The sequence below is a fragment of the Thamnophis elegans genome, chromosome 2 (assembly GCF_009769535.1).
Source record: "Thamnophis elegans isolate rThaEle1 chromosome 2, rThaEle1.pri, whole genome shotgun sequence".
NCBI lineage: Eukaryota > Metazoa > Chordata > Lepidosauria > Squamata > Colubridae > Thamnophis > Thamnophis elegans.
In genome coordinates this window covers 122179874-122202299 of record NC_045542.1, presented here as the reverse complement: position 1 = coordinate 122202299, position 22426 = coordinate 122179874, and the positions used below count along the sequence as shown (strand labels likewise).

General features: G+C 38.0%; 1 protein-coding gene across 1 annotated transcript in view; it reads right to left on the bottom strand.

The window, feature by feature from the left end:
- PLXND1 (plexin D1) overlaps nt 1-22426 on the bottom strand; it is a 165032-nt gene that overhangs the window by 12966 nt on the left and 129640 nt on the right. Inside the window, exons 26-29 of the mRNA XM_032210671.1 lie at nt 15669-15815; nt 11480-11636; nt 9369-9472; nt 5938-6001 (exon numbers count right to left, since the gene is read on the bottom strand). Of these exons, the coding sequence (XP_032066562.1) occupies nt 5938-6001; nt 9369-9472; nt 11480-11636; nt 15669-15815 (472 nt within the window). The remainder of the gene's footprint in view (nt 1-5937; nt 6002-9368; nt 9473-11479; nt 11637-15668; nt 15816-22426) is intronic.

The window sequence follows — 22426 nt, the reverse complement described above, 5'->3', positions numbered from 1 at the left end:
TTTTGTGGATGTCACTGAAGGCGTTTAGATGAATGGTAGGATTCACCAACATAAATTACTGTATCTTATTTCCCCCCCAACTGCCACAGACACGCCAGCTTTGCAAAATCCAGTCACTCACCACAAAGCAATGTCATGATAGGTCAATTACTTCCAAGCTACAGAAATTTCTCTTGGTTTCATGAGGGCGTTCATTTTGAACAGAGAAAGAACATTTTTAGGAATGAAGACTAGATTGGCTTTGAGTTTTATCTTGTAATGTAAAATTTAAATGTAGATTATAAACCCACCTGAAGTAACAATAACTCACAAGCCTGAAGTGATAATGCCTTAAGAGGGTTATTATTTCTCAGAGTCTGGTGGATTTATTACGCCATGAGATTTCTTAGGGAGGATTTGTACCAGCCAAATGGATACTGGAAACCTCCAAGAAAATAAAAGGCACTTCCACTGTAAAATTTGGAGCTGCCAAACCTTCCATAGGGTAAGCCATGTGGTTTCCTTTCCATGCTACTATAGCATAATAGGTATCTATGTCTCTTTCTTGGAGTTCAAATAGAAAAAAATCACCCTTTACCATTACGGCCGGTTCCTCAGAGAAAACACACCTGACAGTATTTATTTATAAATTCATTTCTCTACCAGCTTTCTTTTCTAACGGCGCTCCCCTAGGCAGTACACAAAACAAAATACCAGAATCCAAACTGAAAAACAACAAAATTAAAATATAATGTTAAAGCCAAGAACAACAGAGCTATCATCTTCAATCTTAAAGCAACAACCTTTAAAAGGCAGACCAAATGCGCCCCCCACTCCCCAAAAGCAGCCTCTCTGGCAATACAGGTGCAAACACAAAGAGCTGTAAACACTTAGTTTGCTTGATTATAATCACTGATAATATTCTCAGACCATCTGCTATATCCAACCCAAACTCCCAAATTTTTCTTTCCTTTCCTTCCTTTCCTTTCCTTTCTTTTCCCCTCACCCTCCCTTCCCTTCTTTCCCGCATTGCTTGAAGCCTTAAAACATATTTCAATTTTCCCATCCTTTTCTTTTCCTTTCTAAGAATGCTGAGGGCAAAGGTTTTTCCTTTGAGGTAGGCAAAGTCAGAAAACCGGAACCACAAGGTGTCTTGGGATACACTTTAATGGAATGAAAGTCTTGTAGCAGAATTTTGAAAATCCTGTCAAAGCCTCTCTCTACTTCACAGTATATCTAACCCCAATCAAAGTGGGGTTGTTTGGAGTTTCTTTCTTATGGTACTTTCCCATGACTCAGAAATCTTTTCTGTAACAGCTGTATATTTTTGGGGTGTTCCATTGCTATTTTCTTTTTTCTTATTTAGAAGGCCACTAGAGGAGCAGTAGCAGTGCAGAGTGTCCCTGTGTTGTGGCATGAGTAGAGCCAAGATTTTCTTGTTTCGCAGGAAGGAGAAATGACTATTTTCTTTACTTGATTATCTTAAAATTATCTTAGAGCTTACCCTGCTATTTTTGTGTGTTTTATGATGACAAAGTAAGCCACTGATCTTTGGCAGTAGAGCAGGAAATCAGAATAGAGTAGAAGTAGAGTAGAATAGAACAGAATTAATATAAATAGAAAAGAAATAGAACTAGATTGGAATAGGACTAGAGTAGACTAACAGAGCTGGAAGGGACCTTGGAGGTCTTCTAGTTCTGCTCAGGCAGGAAACCCTATACCATTTCAGACAAATGGTTGTCCAATCTTTTCTTAAAAACCTCCAGCAAAGCCGTAGTAAAAGAGCTTCAGGATCCTATATCTGATCATGGGACCAACTGTAGAGAGTAAGGAGAGGGAAGATCCATTACCAAGGCAATCAGCAAATGAATCCTGCATAAGTTCAGCAAAAAAGACAGACACAGCCAACATTCACATCAAGAGAAAAAGAGAGAGCAAGAGGAAGAACACATTCAAGCCTGCAACAGTCTATTACTATAGCTAATCTTAATAAAAGTAGTTTTAGGCACACAAAGCATATGTTTCTTGATCTTGTAGGGCTGACACCAATCCTGCTCTAGATTCACAAGGAAGAGAAGAGGAACATGACAATAACACTGGAGGCTAGCAGTTCTCTTTTGAAGGTATGTAGCCATTTTCCACCAGAAGCCATTCTCCACCAGACAATCATGACTAGACAACCACAGACACTTTCCACTAGAAGGGACAAATAGGTTGTGTGAATACTAAAGGAAATTCTGGTGCTACCTGGGTCTATAAACTCTATTCAGGAGATACTCGTAATAATATTTCAGAAAAAAATAGTAAATTATGGACATGCTGAAGTATTTAGAAGAAACTTTTGTTCAAATATGCTTTGGGTTTTTAATTTTTAGCACTTTGTTACATGATTTTATCTCTTTTTCGTTTTACTTGTTTTGCATATTTTCTCTTGTTACCTGCCCAGAGACGTTAGGGATGGAGAAGGCTATAAACATTGATAACAGATAAATAAATAAAGCTTTTCACATTGGAATACATTGCAGTTGGAAGGAGGACTGGGGTTTATGTTCCCCTTTCAGATACATTTTTCTAAGCTCTATTCATAGTGCAAACCACGTTATTGCTTAACAATGCTCCCTTGGGATATTCATGGAGAAATAAAGGTAACAAAAATATTGATTATATATTTCGTGCAACAAACAGAAAACAGAAATACCTGTCTGCAGTGATATTAATAAATTCAGCCAAAACTGAATAAGAGATATAAATTGGCAATGTCCAATGGGATAAAGGAGACTCAGGCCCAAAGTTATTATACACGATTAGCTTACTAAGTGATCTAGGGTCAATTATTCTTTATCTGTTTATTTATTTATCTATTCATTTTATATAGCTTCCCATCACAAACCAGTGACTCTGGATGGCAAACAATCATAAAAACAATTAAAACAGAATACAATAAAAATACATTAAGCAGCCAAAGATATTATAATTCATTGGTGTCAATATAACTAGGAAACTGAGGCCTTCAAACACTTGGGACCACAGACCGGGGCATATAGCCAGATTTTCAAGGCCTGCTAAAATGTCAGCAGGGCTGGGGCCATCTCAATCTCTGGAGGGAGAATGTTCCAGAGGCAGGAGTTATGGCAGAGAAGGCACCTCTCATGGTTCCCACCAGTTGACATTCTTTGGCTGAGAAGACTTGAAGCATGTCCATCCTGCCAGATCAGATTGGATGGGTAGAAACAACTGAAAGAAGACAGTCTCTTAGGTAGTATGGTCTTAAGCCATGAAGAACTTTAAAGCTCTTCCCCCCCCACTCCATCCTCAGAAGGAGTCAATAGGTGGATAAAAATGCCAAATGTCAGCAATCATAATACTAATGGCATGATAAATTTCTACAAAGGATTGAGGGGAATACATAAGATAAAAGCTAACAATTGGCTTACATTAAAAAAAAAAGAATCTGAATGATTCATTTGATTTTGGCTGCTCAAGAGCAAGCTATTCAAACTAACACAATCAAGCCCAGAACTGAAAAATCATCAAATCATGTCAAATGCAGATTGTACAAAGAAGTAGAGGAAACAGTAGGAATTATGTGCAGGAAGATCCCATAATCTGATAAACAATGAAATAATGCAATAACTAAAATGTTTCACTGGAACACCTGTAAGAATGATCGTGTTCTAGCAATGAAAAATTGGTGGGAATGTATAGCTGAAAAAGTAATTAAAAAATCACCAGATTAAAATATTGTGAGATTTCCAAATACAAACAGATAAAGTCTTGGTTTGTAACACACCAAATTTAATGCCGTTGAATAGGAGAAAGTATGGATAATTAATGTACAACAGGAGTAGTAAAAAGAAGTAGGTAGATAGGTATGTAAGTAAGCAAGTAAGTAAGTAAATAAGTCCTAATACCATAAAACACATTTATAAGCGAAGGAGAATAGGACAAGAAATGCTGCTGATGTTACCTAGGCTGGTAATGAAACGTTCAGAATCTAAATTGAAACGAACTTGGAGAGCAAACCACTGCCATAACCATAAAACCCTTCCCAATACATAACAATCATAGAACTCTCAATGGCCAGTGGAAGATGATGATACCTTTGGGAAAAAGTGACTCCACAAATAACCTGGACCCATTCTATGCAGGGCTTTAAAGGTAACAATCAGTACTTTGAATTCCATCTGGAAAGACACTAGAAGCTAATGTAGCTTACATAGCTGAGGTGCCAGTAAATCAAGGGGGACATGAAACTGTGTGTGCGCTGCTGCATTCTGCATCAGTTGTAAATTCTGGATGGTCTTCAAAGTCAGTCTCATACACAGTACATTGCAATGATCTAACTGGGAAGTGACAAATGTATGAGTGATTATGAGCAACACCTCCTGATCCAGGAATGGGCACATAGCTGACACACAAACTGCAAATGTGCAAAGGTATTTTTAAGCTAAAGTAGCTAACAGTTCTTCTGTGAGCTTAGGAAATGCCCCAATTTGTGTCCAAGGCCCCTTCCATGTGTTCATTCCAAGTTGCAACCAAGCCCTTGGCTAAGCCACGAATCAGAGCTTCAGGAAAAAGTTCATGTTCCCTCTGAAATGGCACTGGGTCTATTGGTTGCCTGGAGTGGACCAATTCAATAAGTCCTACTTCCTTGCAGTGGTGTCGCCTCAGAAAACTCTATGGCCAGAAGGAGAAGACAAGAGGTTCCTATTAACATCCCTCATGGTATGAACCCTGTATGACCTGTGACAAGACAAAAGCCTACTGTGAGACCTCCTTTGTGAGTTAAATCCTGAATAAGTTGGACCAGATCCATGGTTGCTATGAACATGTGAGCCACTTCTGACTCCATTCTTAGAGAAGACTGGCTGAAGTCCCACAGAACCATAAGCCTGGGGAATGCCATTCCCAACTCAGCTACAATGTCAAGGAGCTTGGACAGAAACACTGCTAAACTACAGAGAGAAAGATAAACAAGAGCAGCCTCAACTAATCCCTATGGTCCAATCTCACATTGAAAGTTTCATATCCAGCTATGTCTGACACTACCAAATAAAAACTGCCCTCCCCCTTGGCCCCCTAAATAGAGCCATATTGATTACTTAGCTATAATCAATAAAAAAAAAAGCTAAGATGATTTATGGAGGTCTGTTTGTCCTCTAAGTTTGTATTTTCAGTTTGTTTTCCTTTTCATTGGTTAGTCAGTGATACATTACATGTAAGCCTCATCAATAGAAAGGTGTTATTTTTTAAAGGAGGAAAAATGTATATTATGGTCATAAATGAGCCATAGAAGAATTAGCAGTGATTTTGGAGCTCAATTTTTACTGGATCCAAAGTGTAATGGAATCTGAGGTTTAACTTTCCACCTCCTATCAGAACATGGGAAAATTATTTAATTGGGATCATGGCTGGAGAAAATCCTTTCCTTTGGGCTGTGACTTCTTATAACCCCTGGACCCACTATTACTTAACCTCCCACCCATCTAATTCTGCTTCCAATTATAAAGTTAGTTCACATTTATTCCTGTCTCCAGAATGCTTTGTTCAGCAAATTTGAGAAAAAGCCGTAGTATTTTCAAAAGTTGCAATACTATTTTTTTTAAAATGAAGGCAATGCTAATTTATTGAGTTAGACTATCCGTGACACTCAACTATACATCTTTGGTTTGAGACTGCAAATTCAGCAGAAGATTGAGAAACTAGGGAAAGAGAGAGGGTTCAAACCCCTTTCCTCTCATTCCATCTTTTGTTAAAAAAAACCACCTGATTTTTTCTTTTTTTTGTAACTTTAATACTTCATTCAGTTACACAAAAACAAATTGGGCTAAACCACAGATGTCTGTCACGGTGATTAATTTTCAGTTAATGAAATAGAATGTTTAAGAATGATAATAATTTAAAATCCTCCCTGAAAAATCCAAGGATATTTATGAAAGAAAATGAGTGTCGACTTACCTCTACTTAAAGTGTTGTCTTTTTTATCTGTTAAACTCATGGCTAGGGATGCTCCATCAGGGATCTGAGATGCAGAGGAAGAAGCAGAATCTTATTAAAAGGTAAAGGTTCCCCTCGCACATATGTGCTAGTTGTTCCCGACTCTAGGGGGCGGTGCTCATTTCCGTTTCAAAGCCAAAAAGCCAGTACTGTCCGAAGACATCTCTGTGGTCATGTGGCCGGTATAACTAAATGTCAAAAGCGCACAGAACACTGTTACCAAAGGTGGTTCTTATTTTTCTACTTGCATTTTTACATGCTTTCGAACTGCTAGGTTAGCAGAAGCTGGGATAAGTAACGGGAGCTCACTCAGTTACGCGGTGCTAGGGATTCGAACCTCCGAACTGCTGACCTTTCTAATCGACAAGCTCAGCATCTTAGCCACTGAGCCACCACGTCCCCTAGAATCTTATTAGGAACTAGAAAATCGGGACATTTCTGCAAAATGACTGAGAGACATTTACCAAATGAATTTAGCAAAGATTAGAATCTCCATTTTAGGGTACATGCATTTTTCTGCAACTTGCTGCTGACAAATGCTTACAGAATCTCTCCTTTGTCTCCTCTGCCCATTATCAAATCTTTAAAAAAAAACTTGGCTGCAAATTCATTTGATTGATTCTACAGTTATTTTAAAGGCTTGTCTAATTTAACTACATTACGCTGCATCCCATCTTTAATATGCATATAAGTATTAAAGAATTCCTATTTTACATTTTGATGGAAATATTAAGGTATCTGCAGAAACAACAGTTTGAATTAATTTTTTCCCTTAAGGATGCAAACCGGAACATGCCGTCACTTAGGAAGAAAGCTACATTGTGCAAAGAAAGATTTTTTAAATAAGCAGGCAGAGGCTTATTTTGTTCAAATTATTTCTCTATTTTTCTTATGTGACAAAATGCCTGTGGAAAACATTACATCAGAATAATAGAAACACTGTGGATTTTGCACAAAAGATCCGTGAACAGGAGATGGCAGAAATGTAGAGAATAATAGAGGTGCTCTCCGCAAATTACGTATGAATTCTTTGTTATACCATTTTCCTTGCACATTCTATAAGGGGAGTTTTTTAAAAAAAACACATGTCAGATTACAGACTAGTTCACTTACATAGCCACCGTAAAATTGGGTAAACATAAAGTTTAAAAGTAGGACGGGTTTAATTGAGATCAAGTACAGATATAGAATCATAGAATCAAAGGGCTAGGAGGGACCTTGGAGATCTTCTAGTCCAACCCCCTGCTCAAGGCAGGAGATCTTATACCATCCCAGACAACTGGTGCCCAATCTGTTTGTACTCCCCCTCCCTGATTTTATGTGAGCCGCCCTGAGTCCCCTCAGGGAAAAGGGCGGCCTACAAATGTTAATAAAATCTCTAAAAAAAATAAAAATAAAAAAAAAATCTTTTTTTGAAAACCTCCAGTGACGGAACGCCTACAACTTCAGGTGATAAGGTAGTCCATTGATTAATCATTCTCATTGTTAGGAAATTCCTCCTTATTTCCAGGCTGAATCTCCCTCTGTCAGTGCTTCCACCCATTGCTTCTTGTCAGGTACTAGAGAGAATAAATCTACACCCTCTTCCCTTTAAGCCCTTTAAGTTTTGGAAGACTGCTATCATGCCTCCCCTGAGACTTTTATTCATTAGGCTAAACATATGTAGTTCATTGGGCAGGGGGTTGGACTAGATGACCTACAAGGTCCCTTCCAATTCTGTTAATCTGTAATCTGTATGATTTAGCCTCCAGATCCCTTATCATTTTTGTCGCTCTTCTCTGCACTCCTTGGACTGAGTCTCTCTTTTAACACCGTGGTGATCAGAACTGGATGCAGTACTCTAAATGTGGACTGATTAGTGGAACATGGAGCAGTACCGTCACTTCCTGCAATGTTGATGATATCTCTCTGTTGATGCAGCCTAAGGACTATATTGGCTTTTTTGGCAACTGCAGCAAACTGCTGACTCATACTTAAGCGGTGGTCCACTAGTCCTATCTAGTTACTACTGTTAAGACAGGTGCCTCCTCTTCTATATCAATGAATTTGATTTTTCCTACCTACGTGCAGGACCTTACTTTTCCCACCACTCTACTGCATCTTCTTCTATAGGGTCCAATGCTCAAGTCTATCAAGATCTTTCTGAATCTTGAGTCTATCTTCTGTTGTGTTGCCAACTCACTCCAGCCTGGTGTCATCTTTGAATCTGATGAGTTCCTCTTTGATTCCCTAATCTAGATCATTTATGAAGATGATGAAGAATGCCAGACTCAAGGCAGAATCCTGAGGTACTTCCCTCCACATAGATGTACTCCATTGAGGACTACACGCTGACTGCAGTTGGTCACTATTAGAATACTATTAGAATAACAGAGTTGGAAAGGACTTGGAAGTCTTCTAGTCCAACCCCCTGCTTAGACAGGAAACCCTATACTTGTGATGGCAAACCTATGACACGCGTGCCACAGGTGGCCCACGGAGCCATTTGCTAGGGCATGCGAGGCGTTGCCCTGTCAGCTCCAGCGTGCATGTGCATGCTGGCCAGCTGACTTTGGCCTTCATTTTCGGCTGTTTTTTGCTTTCCAACTCCGAATCCATCTGGTGGTGGTAATGTCTATCCCACATTTTTCTATTTTACCAGAAATAAGCTGTGGTACCGTAAAGATAATGAGAGCCAGTTAAGGCATGAGGCTAGAAAATGGGAGACTGGGAGCCTTAGGAATAAAGCCAACTAGGTGACCTTGGGCCAGTCACTTTCTCTCAGTTCTAGGAAGCAGGCAGTGGCAAACCACTTCTAAAAAATCTTTCCAAGAAAACTGCAGGGAATTGTCCTGGCAGTCTCTGAGAATTGGGCACAACGGAAGGGAAGGGGGGGGAAATCCAGAAGTAGTACACGCTCAGTCCCATGGCTATTTGTATGAAATTAGTATATGCGTGTGAAAATGCTTTGAAGAAAGGCCTAAATTATATGACTGTCACTTCAAATGAAATTGAAATTATTTTTCACAAAGGAAGTTAAAAAAAAAGCAAGCTTCTTTTGTGGGCAGCCCGTGCTCCCCTAAGAGATCAATGTGAATTCTGACACTATTGTTAAGAAGAGGAATGGCATGATTTTAATTAGGACGGATGGATGGCAGCCACTGGGAAAATGAAGCTTTTTCTTCCACGGCAATATCTTGTTTTGCATGAAAAGTGTTTAATTAGTCTTGATGTGTTGCAATATTAACGAATTTCTCGCCAGGGCAGATGTCTATTCCCCAGAAGGTCTTGTGGAGTTATGGCAACCTTCCTGCTTTTCTTCTGTTAATCCTGCTTAGGAAGCAGATCGTGGGGCCTCAGAGGAAAGCCAGGCTTAAAGGGAGAGAAATTCTTGGAGCAATGACTCTTCTTACCTTATAATGTCCTAAGGTGTTCAGTTTTTTCCTGCCATCTTCCATCACGGAAGTGTCATCAAGGTCCCGGAGGATGTAACTGTCAGTGCTTGTGGCAAACCATTCTAAAATAAGAAAATGGAATGAGTAAAAAAAGTTGCCTGGAATACAGCAAGTGTTAGTTAGCAAGAATATAAATCGCTTTTCTTATTTTGATGCCACATTGTGTGATTTGGGAAATGAGTACTCCAGTAGCGAGCTCCTGGGATTTAAAGAGCATTTTTATTCCATTAAACTCACATGTGAGTTACCATGGTAGGAAATCTTTTAAGAGCATTGCAAGTAGATAATTTGTAATCCCCGTACTCCACTTGGATGTTATGACCCTCTTTGTCCCATCTATACCAATAAAAATACTATCGTACTTAGAGAATATAAAGAAGTCTGCAGGAATATTTTCCAGCACTCTGATTTCCAGCTACCTGGATTTAAATAAATGTACAGCAATCATTTTTGCTCAAGTACTGTCTAATCCTGAATGAATTGATACATAAATTCAGTTAATTTCAAACATGAACTCTGAAGCACAATTTACGAAAGAAAATGTAAATAGTTTAAAAAATCTATTAATTAATTGTAAAGCTAGCATTTTTTTTTCTGATTTCAACCAAGGTAATTTTTCCTCAGAACTTTTTTTTTTTAAATTCAAAGGACGGAAACTGCTGAACTCATTGTGAACATCACCATTTTCTCTACTTTACCTCAGCGTTTATATTTGGAAATAAAGTTTTCTACCTTTGGTTCTGACAAGATGTCCTTTTTTAGTTTTTGGCAAACATTAGCAACAGTACTTTATGTTCCAGTGGCTTTTTTTTCTGAACATGACGAAAAGGCACAACTGGGGGCATTGATGAGATTTAGCCCTCAGTGTTTTATTTGATGGTTTGATTTTATGTGAGCCGCCCTGAGTCCCCTCAGGGAAAAGGGCGGCCTACAAATGTCAATAAAATCAAATCAAATCAAATCAAAATCATTCAATAATAATAATTTATGTATTTATTTAGAAAATTTATATTGCTGCCTACTCGCACATAGTCACTCAAGGTGGCTTACAAGGCTATAAAAACACCATATTAAAGAAATAAAAAGAATAATAAAAGTAAAATAATTAATACCCCTCCCCCCTCCCTGGCGATAATACACATTCATACTAGCCATTTAATGGGCTCCATCCTGCTCTGGGTTCCCCAGGCCTGTTGGCAGAACCACATCTTCAGGGCCTTCCGAAAAAGAGTAGGGGCCAGTCTAATCTTGGGGGGGAAATGACATTCCAGAGAAGGGATCCACCATGAAAAAGGCCCTTCTCCTGGGTCCCTCCAGATGTATCTCCTTAGTGCCATCTCTATTTATTACATCATTTACATATCCAAGAACATATGCACACATACCAGGAGTGAGTTCCACAAATCTACAGTGCTGTTTAGAACTGGTTCCAGCTCCCTCCCCCCTCCCGTCTGCACATCATCAATATGAAGAGCGAGAGGAGGAATTCTGGGAGTTGAAGTCCACAAGTCTTAAAGCTGTCAAGTTTCAACATCCCCGGGGGGGGGGGTTTCTAAAGGGTTAGGGGTGCAAGGGTCTTGTAACTTGACAGCTTTAAGACTTGTGTACGTCAAATGCCAGAGTTTCTGAGCCAACATTTTGGTTGCTAAGCAAGAACGTTGTTAAGTGAATTTCACCACATTTTACAAGCTGGCTACGCCCATCCAGTCACATGTCTGGCAAGCCACTCCCACAAAAGAGGTTCTAAAATTTTTTGAAACCCACCACTGAGACATACACACACTCCGCCTCAATTCAACCCATCTCTGACTTTTTTCATTCCTGGGGTTTCTAGGTTTGGGGATTACTTTGCTTGTATGTAACTTAAGCATTTTTAATGGCAAAGTGAATGTTGGAAAACAAACAAAACAAAGACCAAATCTCTTAAAGAGCTGCTTAATTCCCAACAGCTGATCACAAAAATACACTAAGGGAAGATATTCCATGTCTGGATATTATCTTGTATATGATGAGAATTCATATTCAAAAGATAAAAACTGGTGTTTCTGAACAAAAAAAACCGTACTTACCTAGGTCAACATCTTCCACTCTTGGCCATTGGGAGTATGGAATATTCTTGCAAAAGGCTTCAAGTATCTTCTCTTTAACTTGACTGAGCGTATCTGTATCCATTACTCGAACGCTCAGAGAGTCCATTCCACAGCCTTGGAAAGACACATTAAGATTCTGTGGAGGAAAATGGTTGCTAAGGTTGTAGGTGATGTGCACAAGTTATAAGACATAAAAAGCCCATGAACCATAAACTCCCAAGAATTCTTGGCAAATCTAGCTGCCATATATTAAAAGAAAGAGGGAGGGCAAGAGATGAATTTTAAAGCTACTGAAAAGCACTGATTTATAGTTCAGTAAATTAATATTGACTGTTTTATTCAAGGCAGTATGAGAACATTGTAAGCTCCCTTTGAACTGTCTGTCTATGGACTTAAGGTCTGAAATACAGGAACCGTATCATGCACTTGGTGTTTTCTTCCATAAATTCATTTTTAGCACCAGTGAATATGGGTACAATGAATGGCAAGTGATACCTTACTTTGCCTTAGAATGATGATGAACACTGTCTCTCTCTGTGTGTGTATGAGAGAGGGTTGGGAGGGAGGGAGGGAAAGAGAGATATGTAACATAGAGGTACTACATAATAAATGACCTTGACTGTTCTCTGGGCTAAGCAGAAATTACATTTAGCAACCTGAGCTCCTGTGTCTCTTTGTTGCTACCACTGCTGCATTGACATAGTTCTCATAAATATAAGCAGATAAAACCTAGACATGTGTCTTAACTTAACTACCTCAGACTGCAAATGAGGGTTGATATGATGAAATACTTCTCTACAAGACAAAAAAAAAACCCACCCCCAAACATAAAAAAACACATTAGGGAGAAAGCTTTGCTAAAATCCCCCTGCCTTGTATCTTAGCTTATTAAATATAGTTGGATTTTTTTTAAAAAAATACAGAAAAGCAATCAAATACATCTTTAAATGCAGTTGGACATGACACAGTTTAAGAAAGCTTTACAATGTATTTTGCTTTTTGGAATAATCAGGCCCATGCAGCATTTGTAGCAATAAGAAGATATTTACGAGAAATTGCATTTGTAAACATAGTGTTCTCTTACATTTTTGTGCTCCTTTTGAATTAACTAGCTATAATCTACTAGCTAGTTGATTCAAAAAGAGCAAAAGACATCAAGAGAGAAAACTGTATTTTATTTTATTTTTACCATTTGGGAATAGACATTAGCTGAAGATTATTCTTGATAACTGAACATGTCAAGATTCCATTCCTGAATATTTTATTTAGGATTTTATTCCATTAAAACAATATTCAGCTGGAAGTAGTGTGACTACATATAATCATGCACAGTATATTCACAAAGAATGTGAAACAGAAGTGTTCCAAATGTATAATTGGTAATATCTTATGAATATGACTTGACAAGAGCATTTATTTTATTTTATTGTTATTCTGCCTTCGGATGAATTGAAGGTGGGGTTCATTTCTAATGCTCCCAATTTTGCATACTACAGCAACCTGTGACATGGGTTGGACTGAAAGAGAATGAAAAGAAGCCCCAGCTGGTTTTAATGACCGAGGGGATAACAGGAAGCATGATGTCCTGGTTTCTAATCCAACACCTCAACCATCAAATCAAATTGGCTTTCTCTTTTGGACAGCAAAATGCAGCTAGTCCTTGAGCCCAAAATTACTGTTGTTAAGTGAATTTTGCCCTATTTTGTGATAATTATAAAGTGAATCACTGTAGTTGTTAAGTTAGTAGCATGGTTGTTAAGCAAATCTGGCTTCCCAATTGAGCTTGCTTGTCAGAAGGTAACAAAAGGTGTTTACATGACCCTGGGATCCTGCAACCATCATAAATGTTGATCAGTTGCTAAGCAACTGAATTTTAACCACATGACTATGGGACCATGCTGCAACACTCAGTCATAAGTGTGAAAAACAATCATGTCATTATTGCAGTGATGGCAAACCTTTTCGACACCGAGTGCCCAAACCGGAATGTGTGTGTGTGTGCATGCACGCGCGCCAGAGCATTGGAAACCTAAAGACCCAGCTGGCCGGTGCACATGCAGGCACTGGCCACCTGGTCTTTGGGTTTCCTGCATGCACAAATGGGCCAGCCAACTGGTCTTCGTTGGAAACCAGAAGAGCAGCTGGCAACAGCGCACATGCCCACAGAGAGGGCTCTGTGTGCCACCTCTGGCACACGTGCCATAGGTTCGCCATCACGGCACTATTGTAACTTCAAATGGTCACTAGATGAACTGTTGTTAGTCAGGGACTACCTGTATGATGTCTTTTGTACTGCATACATTCAGTCCTACATATCTGAAAGTCTTATAACCCAGAGCTGTTAAGAGATGGGAAGTTTATAAAAGTTTAATGAATTCTAATTTTTGTTATGACAGCAGGTTGGGTTTCTACCACTGTTTCCGGACCTCAACTATTCAATATACTGTCTTGGGTATTGCAAGTTGTAGACAGTTCTGCTTGTATCACGGGAATATGTTTTTATATATGCATTTTCAAAAAAGAATCAATTGTGGACTGTTTATGTGCTATTAACGATATCTCTTAATAGAATTGTGCATTCATTTTTTATTTCAACCACTGATAAACAAAGACTCAATTACATTTCCCCAATTTATTCCTATGGGGTTATTCATGAAAGACAAAGCTGCCCTTGAATTCTGCACTGTAAATTATTGTTCAGTTAGGAACAAGGATATGGCCATAAGGCAAAAGATTCAGTGCCCCAAAACTGTTCTCATTTACACCATCATAGCTTCTGAGTGAGACCCCTGATTCTGTAACAACTCTTCTAGATTTACACAATTGCAGTTGAATGCAGAGTTTAATTTTCATTTTGCAGAGATTTGACTGCTGCATTTACTAACTGGCTGAATTTAACACACGAACTAACATGAACCAATTTATAATCAGTGTAATTTTTCTATTTCTTCAATGTTTGTATTTAAAGCATTATAACCTTGAATAACTAACAACTGTTTTCATCAGCTATGAATTGATGATTCGATATATACTCTGTCTTTCAGGTCTTAGCAACACTGACTTTTTAGGAATTGCATATCTCATATAAGTTTGTACAATTGCTATCATTTGATATACAGAATAGGTAGCCATGTTTGTACAAGAGGTATCTAATCTACATAATTCCTAAGAAAACTGTACTTCGGGTACATTCTGATTTGTCAACCTCAATTATTTTGTGTTTGGCTAATAATCTCACTACACATGATCAATTTTCAAGGTCTATTTTTTCTAATACACTGTCATGGCTGCCATTCTGCTAGCCTAGCATCACAAGCTGACAGCCTGACATTAGCAACGGGGGGGGGGGGGGAAGAGGATTGGAATGTAGGGAGGAAGTGGTGGTGGGGAGGGTAAGGCGTGAGAAACACCATCCAGCCCAAGGTCACTCATTGGAATGCAGAGTTGGCAAACTGAGGGTCCATTACCAAACAATATATAAGCACCCAATTGGACATTAATTGACAACAGGGGAATGGCTGGGGAAAAGGGAAAGCTCATTGTACCATTTTGCACATGAAAACGCCAGATCCACCTTTGCTATGGTAACTACTTAAGCTTTAGTAAAGTACACTTATGGTAAAACAATGGGCCAGGAGTCTTTCTTTGCTAGATGACTGAATGGAACAATTGACATACACTTAAGTTGGAAAACACTCCCCTCCCAAATACTTCTGTATAGAGTATTATCTCCGATTTCAAGGAGAATTGACATGTCATTGGGGCTGCTGTTACTAGAAAAACAATGACCTATCTTTTGAGGGGGAAAAAACCAGTTGTAAGTGAAAAAAACTAATTTAGTTTGGGAAGAAGTTTTCTAATCTCAGGGGAGCTTGCTAACTGAATGAACACTTAGAAAAATCATGATTTGATCCCTGCTGTCCTTTTTGTCTCTGGTTACAGTTTCAGCCACTTTGTCTATCAAGGCAATAAGTAACCAGTGGTGGTTGCTTAGGAACAGGATGCATTTTTGAATTTCAGAACAGAGATTCATACTCAGAAAGAGGTATCGGCCTCCCTATTGCATCAAACATGCTTTCAAACCTTAAGGTGTCCTGGTTACAAAAGCCTCATAGGCAACTGTGAAAGTAACAAACACTTTTTTTTTTTTTAAAAAGGAGATTCTTACCCTTGGCTTTGCTTCGATGTTCTCTCTCAATAACCATTCTTCATTAAGTGTGTATCTTGCTTTTCCAGTGATGGCATCAATAGATCCTTTATTGATCTGTTGTTTAATAGCACACAACAGCAGAAAAAAGGGCTCCCCTACGGTTTCCTATTAGATGAAATAACAAGTTATGATTTTCTGAGCATAAACTAACAATGGATTTTTTTAAAATAACATTGTCCATATATACAAAGGGTAATTCACACCTCTAGTTGTAATACTAGTGTATTACAAAGTAGCCCAAAAGAGCTACTTATTACCCTACAAAAGCAAATACAATTATTCACTTACGGGAAAGTTTAAGAACCAACATGCAAACATTCAGGCTGAAAGATTATAGTACAGGAACAACTATACAATTTAGCTTTGTTCAATATCCTGTGCAACTACAATATTTATACTGAGACGATGGATCTGGGTGAGGTGATCCAATGGTTTGAGGTGAAATTTCATCAATATGATGATGATCTCCAGCTTTGTATCTCCTGCCTGAGTGACACCATGGAGAATCTTGTCTCAATGCCTAGAGGCTGAGGAGCCTGGATGGGGCACTATGGGTTTAGACTCAACCCATGCAAGACTGTGGCTTTGGATGCTTCCTGGATAAGGTGACATTGCCTCAGATGAATCTGGTGTGCAATTTGGGTGTCTTCTTGGACTTATAGCTCCTGCTGGAGCAGGTGGTAGCCATGAAGGCATTCACACCCCTTGGGTGCACCAGTTGCACCCATACCTGGATCAGGAAACTTTGCTCATTGTCCCTCGTGCCCTTGTAACGTCCTATTTGGACTAGTGCAACGTAATCTACATAGGGCTGTCCTTAAGAAGCACATAGAAGCTTCAGCAAGGACAGAATGTAGCTGCATAGGTTCTAAATGATGTCAGCTACATGACTCATTAACACCATTGTTTTGGAGCCATCATTGTTTGCCAGGGTGTTTCCAGATGCAAGTTAACTGCTTGTCAACTTTAAAGCATTTCATAGCTTGGCACCGGGTTATCTGAGGGACCATCTTCTCCCAGTTATTTTACCCATGCAACCTGGTCCACCAGGATTTATATGCTCTGGATTCCATCAGCTAAGAATTGTCGAGTGGTGAGGACCAGGAGATGTGCCTTCTAGCCCTCCTCTATCGAACCTTCTTCCTCCAGATGAATCTTAATATCAGGATCCAGGGCCCTGAGTAAGTGAAGGGCCCTATTTCTTGGTTATGTTGACACCAATGGAATATAATGTCTCTTGGCTGCTATTAGTATTTCATTTCTTTTATGTATTGTGTTTTAATTATTTTAACTATTTTTATGATTGTTTGCTGCTCACAGTCACTGGTTTGAGAGGGCTGGTTATACTAACCAACCAACCAACTTTTAAAAATGAATTTTCCACAAACTTTTAATTCAATAATTACTTTATATGACAACATTCAAATTGGATAGCAGTAACTTTATTAACATTTTCTGTATTAGATTGTTAAAGAATCCAAGGGGAATTTTTCTTAAATTCATGTCAACATCAGAAAACCCTTTTAATGTCATTAGTTAATATTTTTTTCATTCATTAAAGGGTGTATTTAATTTTGTGATACAACTTCAGCTCTCCCTTCTGAATATCTAACTGCTCTAGTACAGCTATTGTAAAAATGTTTTAGAACTCCACGTGATCCACATCTGTTCATTCAAATTCCTCCACTTGACGGGTACTAATATTACACATCACTACTGGAACAGGGTTATTACTAGCTTTCATTCAGTTTGTTCCGGACAATATAAACACGGCTGCTCATGAGCATGTATTCCATCTGTTTTGTAGTGCCAATATTTAATTTCTTACCAGCATAATTTCTTCTGATAAAATGAGAATAAAGGGGTATTACATGACAGATTATGACATTCAAACATTCTCATTTTATGGGGAGTTTTTTTTTTCAACATTTGCCTCCATTTATCCACTATTCTGTTCCTTTCAGAAGGAAAAGATGGAATAGTTGGATAATCTATTCTGAGGGGTAGCAGTAGGAACACTACAAGCAGTCCAGGAACACCCTCCGAGGTTAGTGTATTTAGTACTATTTCTTTAGCTTCACTTACAAAGTTGGGGAGAATAAAGTTTCAAGAATGCTTGCTGAGAAAGCAGATTTTGCTATGAAGCTACAATGGATTAGTGAGTAGTTTATACACTAAATTTAGACGCAGCCTATGAAAAATCAAGGTCAGTTTTGCATTCTGGATCTACAGTAGATTCAGATTTAAGTCCCTTCTCCAATACATCAACACTCTGTCCTCCAACAAACAAGGCTGAACCTCCGCGCAAAATCTATTAAAGTCTCAGAGACAAAATATGTGTCAATCATACTGCTGCTTCTATAGCTAGTGAATGTGCTTTATGAGAAGGCCACACTGACAGAACTGGTATTTATTGCCATGGCATCACATATACTGCATCTGATTAAACAGAGTGCATGAGTTTTTTCCACTTTGTTTTGAAAGATATTGCTGGAAAAAAAAATCCAGGGATTTTCAACTACTGCTGCAGTATTTTGCAACAGGTTTAATGGCAAGTAAGGGTTACTGCTGAAGAAAGAAATACAAAATGTAGCCATAAATATATAGTTACTTGGGCTAAGATATTCATTTAAAAATGGAAAAGGAAACACACAGAAAACAATTGCTGATGAAATAGCAATGCTTGGAATGTTTTACAAAATTATTGTGGGAAATATGTTTGGAAAGAACTTGGCTTTTTATTGTGTTAAAACACGATTAATAGGTTTCCTTAAAAGAGAAAAAAAATCCATTGTATTTGGGCTTTTTTTAATTAGACATTTTGACTGGTGACTGTAATATGGTTCCTTCAAATAAATCTTGGAACATAAAAATAACTTGCATGAATAAAAATAGCAAATTGAGATCTTTTTTTTTCAAATGTTCCTTATACGATGTTTTCAAACTGTTTCCCTATATGCCTCCACCTAAATGGTCACTTGAAAAACATAAAATAGAATATCAGGCAAATTTATATGCTATTCTTATACCAAGACGACTTTATGCAATGCTATAAAGTAGCTGGTTCAAGCACAGCATGTTGTACAAACACAATGTATTGTGTTAATTCTAGAAAACCAGGTTTTCATGGTTTAGTATATGTATATCATCATCATCATCATCATCATCATCATCGAAATGTTTGTGTGCCATCTAATCTCAAGGTTATGGAACCATGTTAAAATGAGTTATAAAATGCCTAGAATGCAAACAAACAAAATCTATTATGTTTTGTTTCTAAAAACTTCAAGCAGTTGCAAAGCAACTATATACAAGGACTACTTGTACACTGACTGTGGTAAATCTAGGCCTCTTGGAGAAACATCACAATTTCTTTCATACTTAAATGCTGAATAAGACTGGCTCAAGGTTGACTCAACCTTCCATTTACTCAACCTGGTTGGTAAAATGAGGATTCAGATTATTGGGGGCAATATCCTGACTCTGTAAACCATTTAGAAGGGGCTTTAAAACATTGTGAAGTGGTATATGTCTAAAGTGCTATTGCTATTGTTGCCGTAAATTACTGTATCAGCTTCTTACTTGGCATGACAATCCATATTTCCACGGATCATGAGCTTCCTAGAATATGAGAAACATCAAGATGGGAATTCCATGTAAGAGATCGATCTAGCCATGCTGTCCACACATATACACATTCACGCTGTTAGTACCCAAAACTTTGATTAACTCTGATGAATTAAATGAAGTCTTGCAGATTGACCAAATCAGCAGGCAATGAAGGACTGAGGCTAGCCTAGTTTAATTTACTCTGCACTAAGAACAAAACAGATTTTCTTATTAAATATTGAACAGCTTGATTGGAGTAACCAAGAAGATAGGCAGAATCTTACATAAAGATACTAATTGAAATATAGGTTTGTCATTGCAGTTGCTGTTTTGTTTAGCAATAGCAATAGCAGTTAGACTTATATACCGCTTCATAGGGCTTTCAGCCCTCTCTAAGGGGTTTACAGAGTCAGCATATCGCCCCCAAAGTCTGGGTCCTCATTTCACCCACCTCAGAAGGATGGAAGGCTGAGTCAACTTTGAGCCGGTGAGATTAGAACCGCTGAACTGCAGATAACAGTCAGCTGAAGTGGCCTGCAGTACTGCACCCTAACCACTGCGCCACCTCGGCTCTTACAGGATGGATAACTATGATCAACTATTTTGAAAGTTTGCATTATTAGAACACAAATGGATGGATTGTTTGGGAGGGCATTAATGTAAAACAAATGTGTACATCATGTAATGCTAACTTATGAGGAAAAATGTAAGCAGCAGGAATTTTCTTCACCACACAATTGTTAAGGACTTTTTGCAGCAGCTGTTTCAAATATATGTTGTGATTAAAGGGGATAATTGAAAAACTAAAAACAGATCTAACATCATATATGTCTCTTGGCCTAATGCTACAAGAGAGTTAGTTAATATCTGTACAAAAACAACTTGTATGAGTGGATATGTTTCACAGAAACAAATTAGGTACATTTTGAAGATATCTGATTAGCATATTTTACACACACACACACACACACACAAAGATGATACTCATATTTTTTAAAAAATCATTTCTCTACTGGAAATAGGAATAAGCCTTCAACAATTACAAAAAGTTATGATTTATTTTCTGTGATTCTAGAAATCTGTTGAATGGGCTTTTGGAAATTAAAAGTGTGGGTAGAATTAGAAGTTATTGTATCATCAACAGATTGAATAAAAATCTCATTACGGTCACCATTTATAAATGAGCCACTAAACAACGTAATGAAAACTCTGTGGAGTTATAGTTCCATAAAACAAAATTGATTTTTGGAAAGTCTATTTTGAATTTTTATTCATTAACACTGCCCTCTTCATGAAAGGTTTTTGGAAACAGATGATGGAAAGCAAATAACTGATGAATCTCTTAGGCACATACCATCAATCAATATGCTAAATTGTCTAATTTCATCAAGAAAGGAACTTTTCTAGTTTGCTATGTCATACATTAAGGAGCAAAGACTGGAAATGGGTAAAGTACTTGAAGACAGACCAAGTTTTAGAGTTTTACAGCAAGATATGTTGGGTTGCTGTGATTGTTTATGCCTGATCATTACCATCTTTCCTTAGCAGCTCAACAGAAGACAAGTTTTGCTTCTTACACTGAACTCTTCGCTCAGCTGGAAACTGTAGGTATTCAGGGATCAGAATAGGTACACAAACAATCTGAATAGCTACAACTTCATATCAACCCTAGAACAGAGGACAAAACCCTTCTTTCAGATATTGAAAAGGTCTTGCTAAAATAAAAGCAGGTTTTTTTTTATAAAAATAAATAGGCTCACTATAAAATTTAAAAAGTCATGTTTCCTTACAGCAGAATATTTTTAAAGAAAATACTACCATTCACAATTGATATTCAACACTGGTACCAAAATGAATCCCTGCATGCTTGCTGTTCTACTACCAAAAAACCATCAAAAGATAACGATTTTTGAAGAAAAATCTGTTGCTGCAATTAGATTAGAGTTAGCATTAAAAAGGAAAGACTTAGAAAGATCAATGAGAGCCATATCGATAAATGCTGGCTATTGAGAATCACAGATTATTGGAATTGGGAGTTAAAAGTGGTAAAAGTCAGAGCTGAAGAAGCTGCTTGGATGAGAAGCGAAACATCTTCAAAGAAAAACCAGAAAGTCCATTTGCCTCTTGAAAAAGCAACTTTGGTAAAAGACAACTTTAATAAGAAAATTGGAAAAATATTTATAAATGTATTTATCTAAAATTTTCTGATGGTCCTAATAGTTTGTGGTCACCACCTCCAACTTTCATTTCCAGTTTAGGAGAAACAACTTTTGGATATATCCAGAAGTCTCTCCTAAACTAAATGCAAGGCAGTATTCTTTGTTGGAGGTTTGCAATCTTGTTTTCAGTTGCGCTTGACTTCACTTACTAGTTCCAAAGCAATAAGAAATGTCACTGCTTTATAATGTTTCCTACACAGCAAATAGCCGGATGATTTACAACTTATTCCCAAGTCTGAAAAGGAAACAGATTTGTGATGCTTCAAACACCATCTTAAAATTATTCTTTCAGTGCATAGGATAATCCCTGGTATCTCATCTAGGAGGATTAAAAAGACACTTATTTCAGTTCTTATAAGTAGGTTCAAAATCTACAGATTGCATTCAATTAAAACAGAGGCTTATCAAGACAGCCACCTTACTATGATATGCTCCTTTTGTAAGGTAGCCAAAATACGGTGGCATAATTTGTTGCATTCAAACAGCCAATCTCGATGCTGCCTCAGAAATAAATCTCTTTAGCTGTGCCATCCCTACAGGTTTAATAGATACAAGTGAAGGACAGCAATTCATTGCTGAATTTCCTTTCCCACTAGCATTCCTACTTTTACTTGCTAGATCAGAAAAAAGCATACACTCCCAGCAGGGTCACCCAAGGAGTGAAGGTTGTGTCAGTCGCCTGGTTAAAGCAAGCAAGCATTTATATTTTGGCAGTGGGGATATAGAAAGATGCTGGAAATGGATTGTTGCTTTAATGATATGGATAAAGGCAATGATTTCATGGGAGAAGGCAATGGTGAATCATTCCTGTATTGTACTAAGAAAGCCACATGAACATACAACATAATGTGAATGACAACATAGTGCTGCACAATAGGCCTCTCAGGT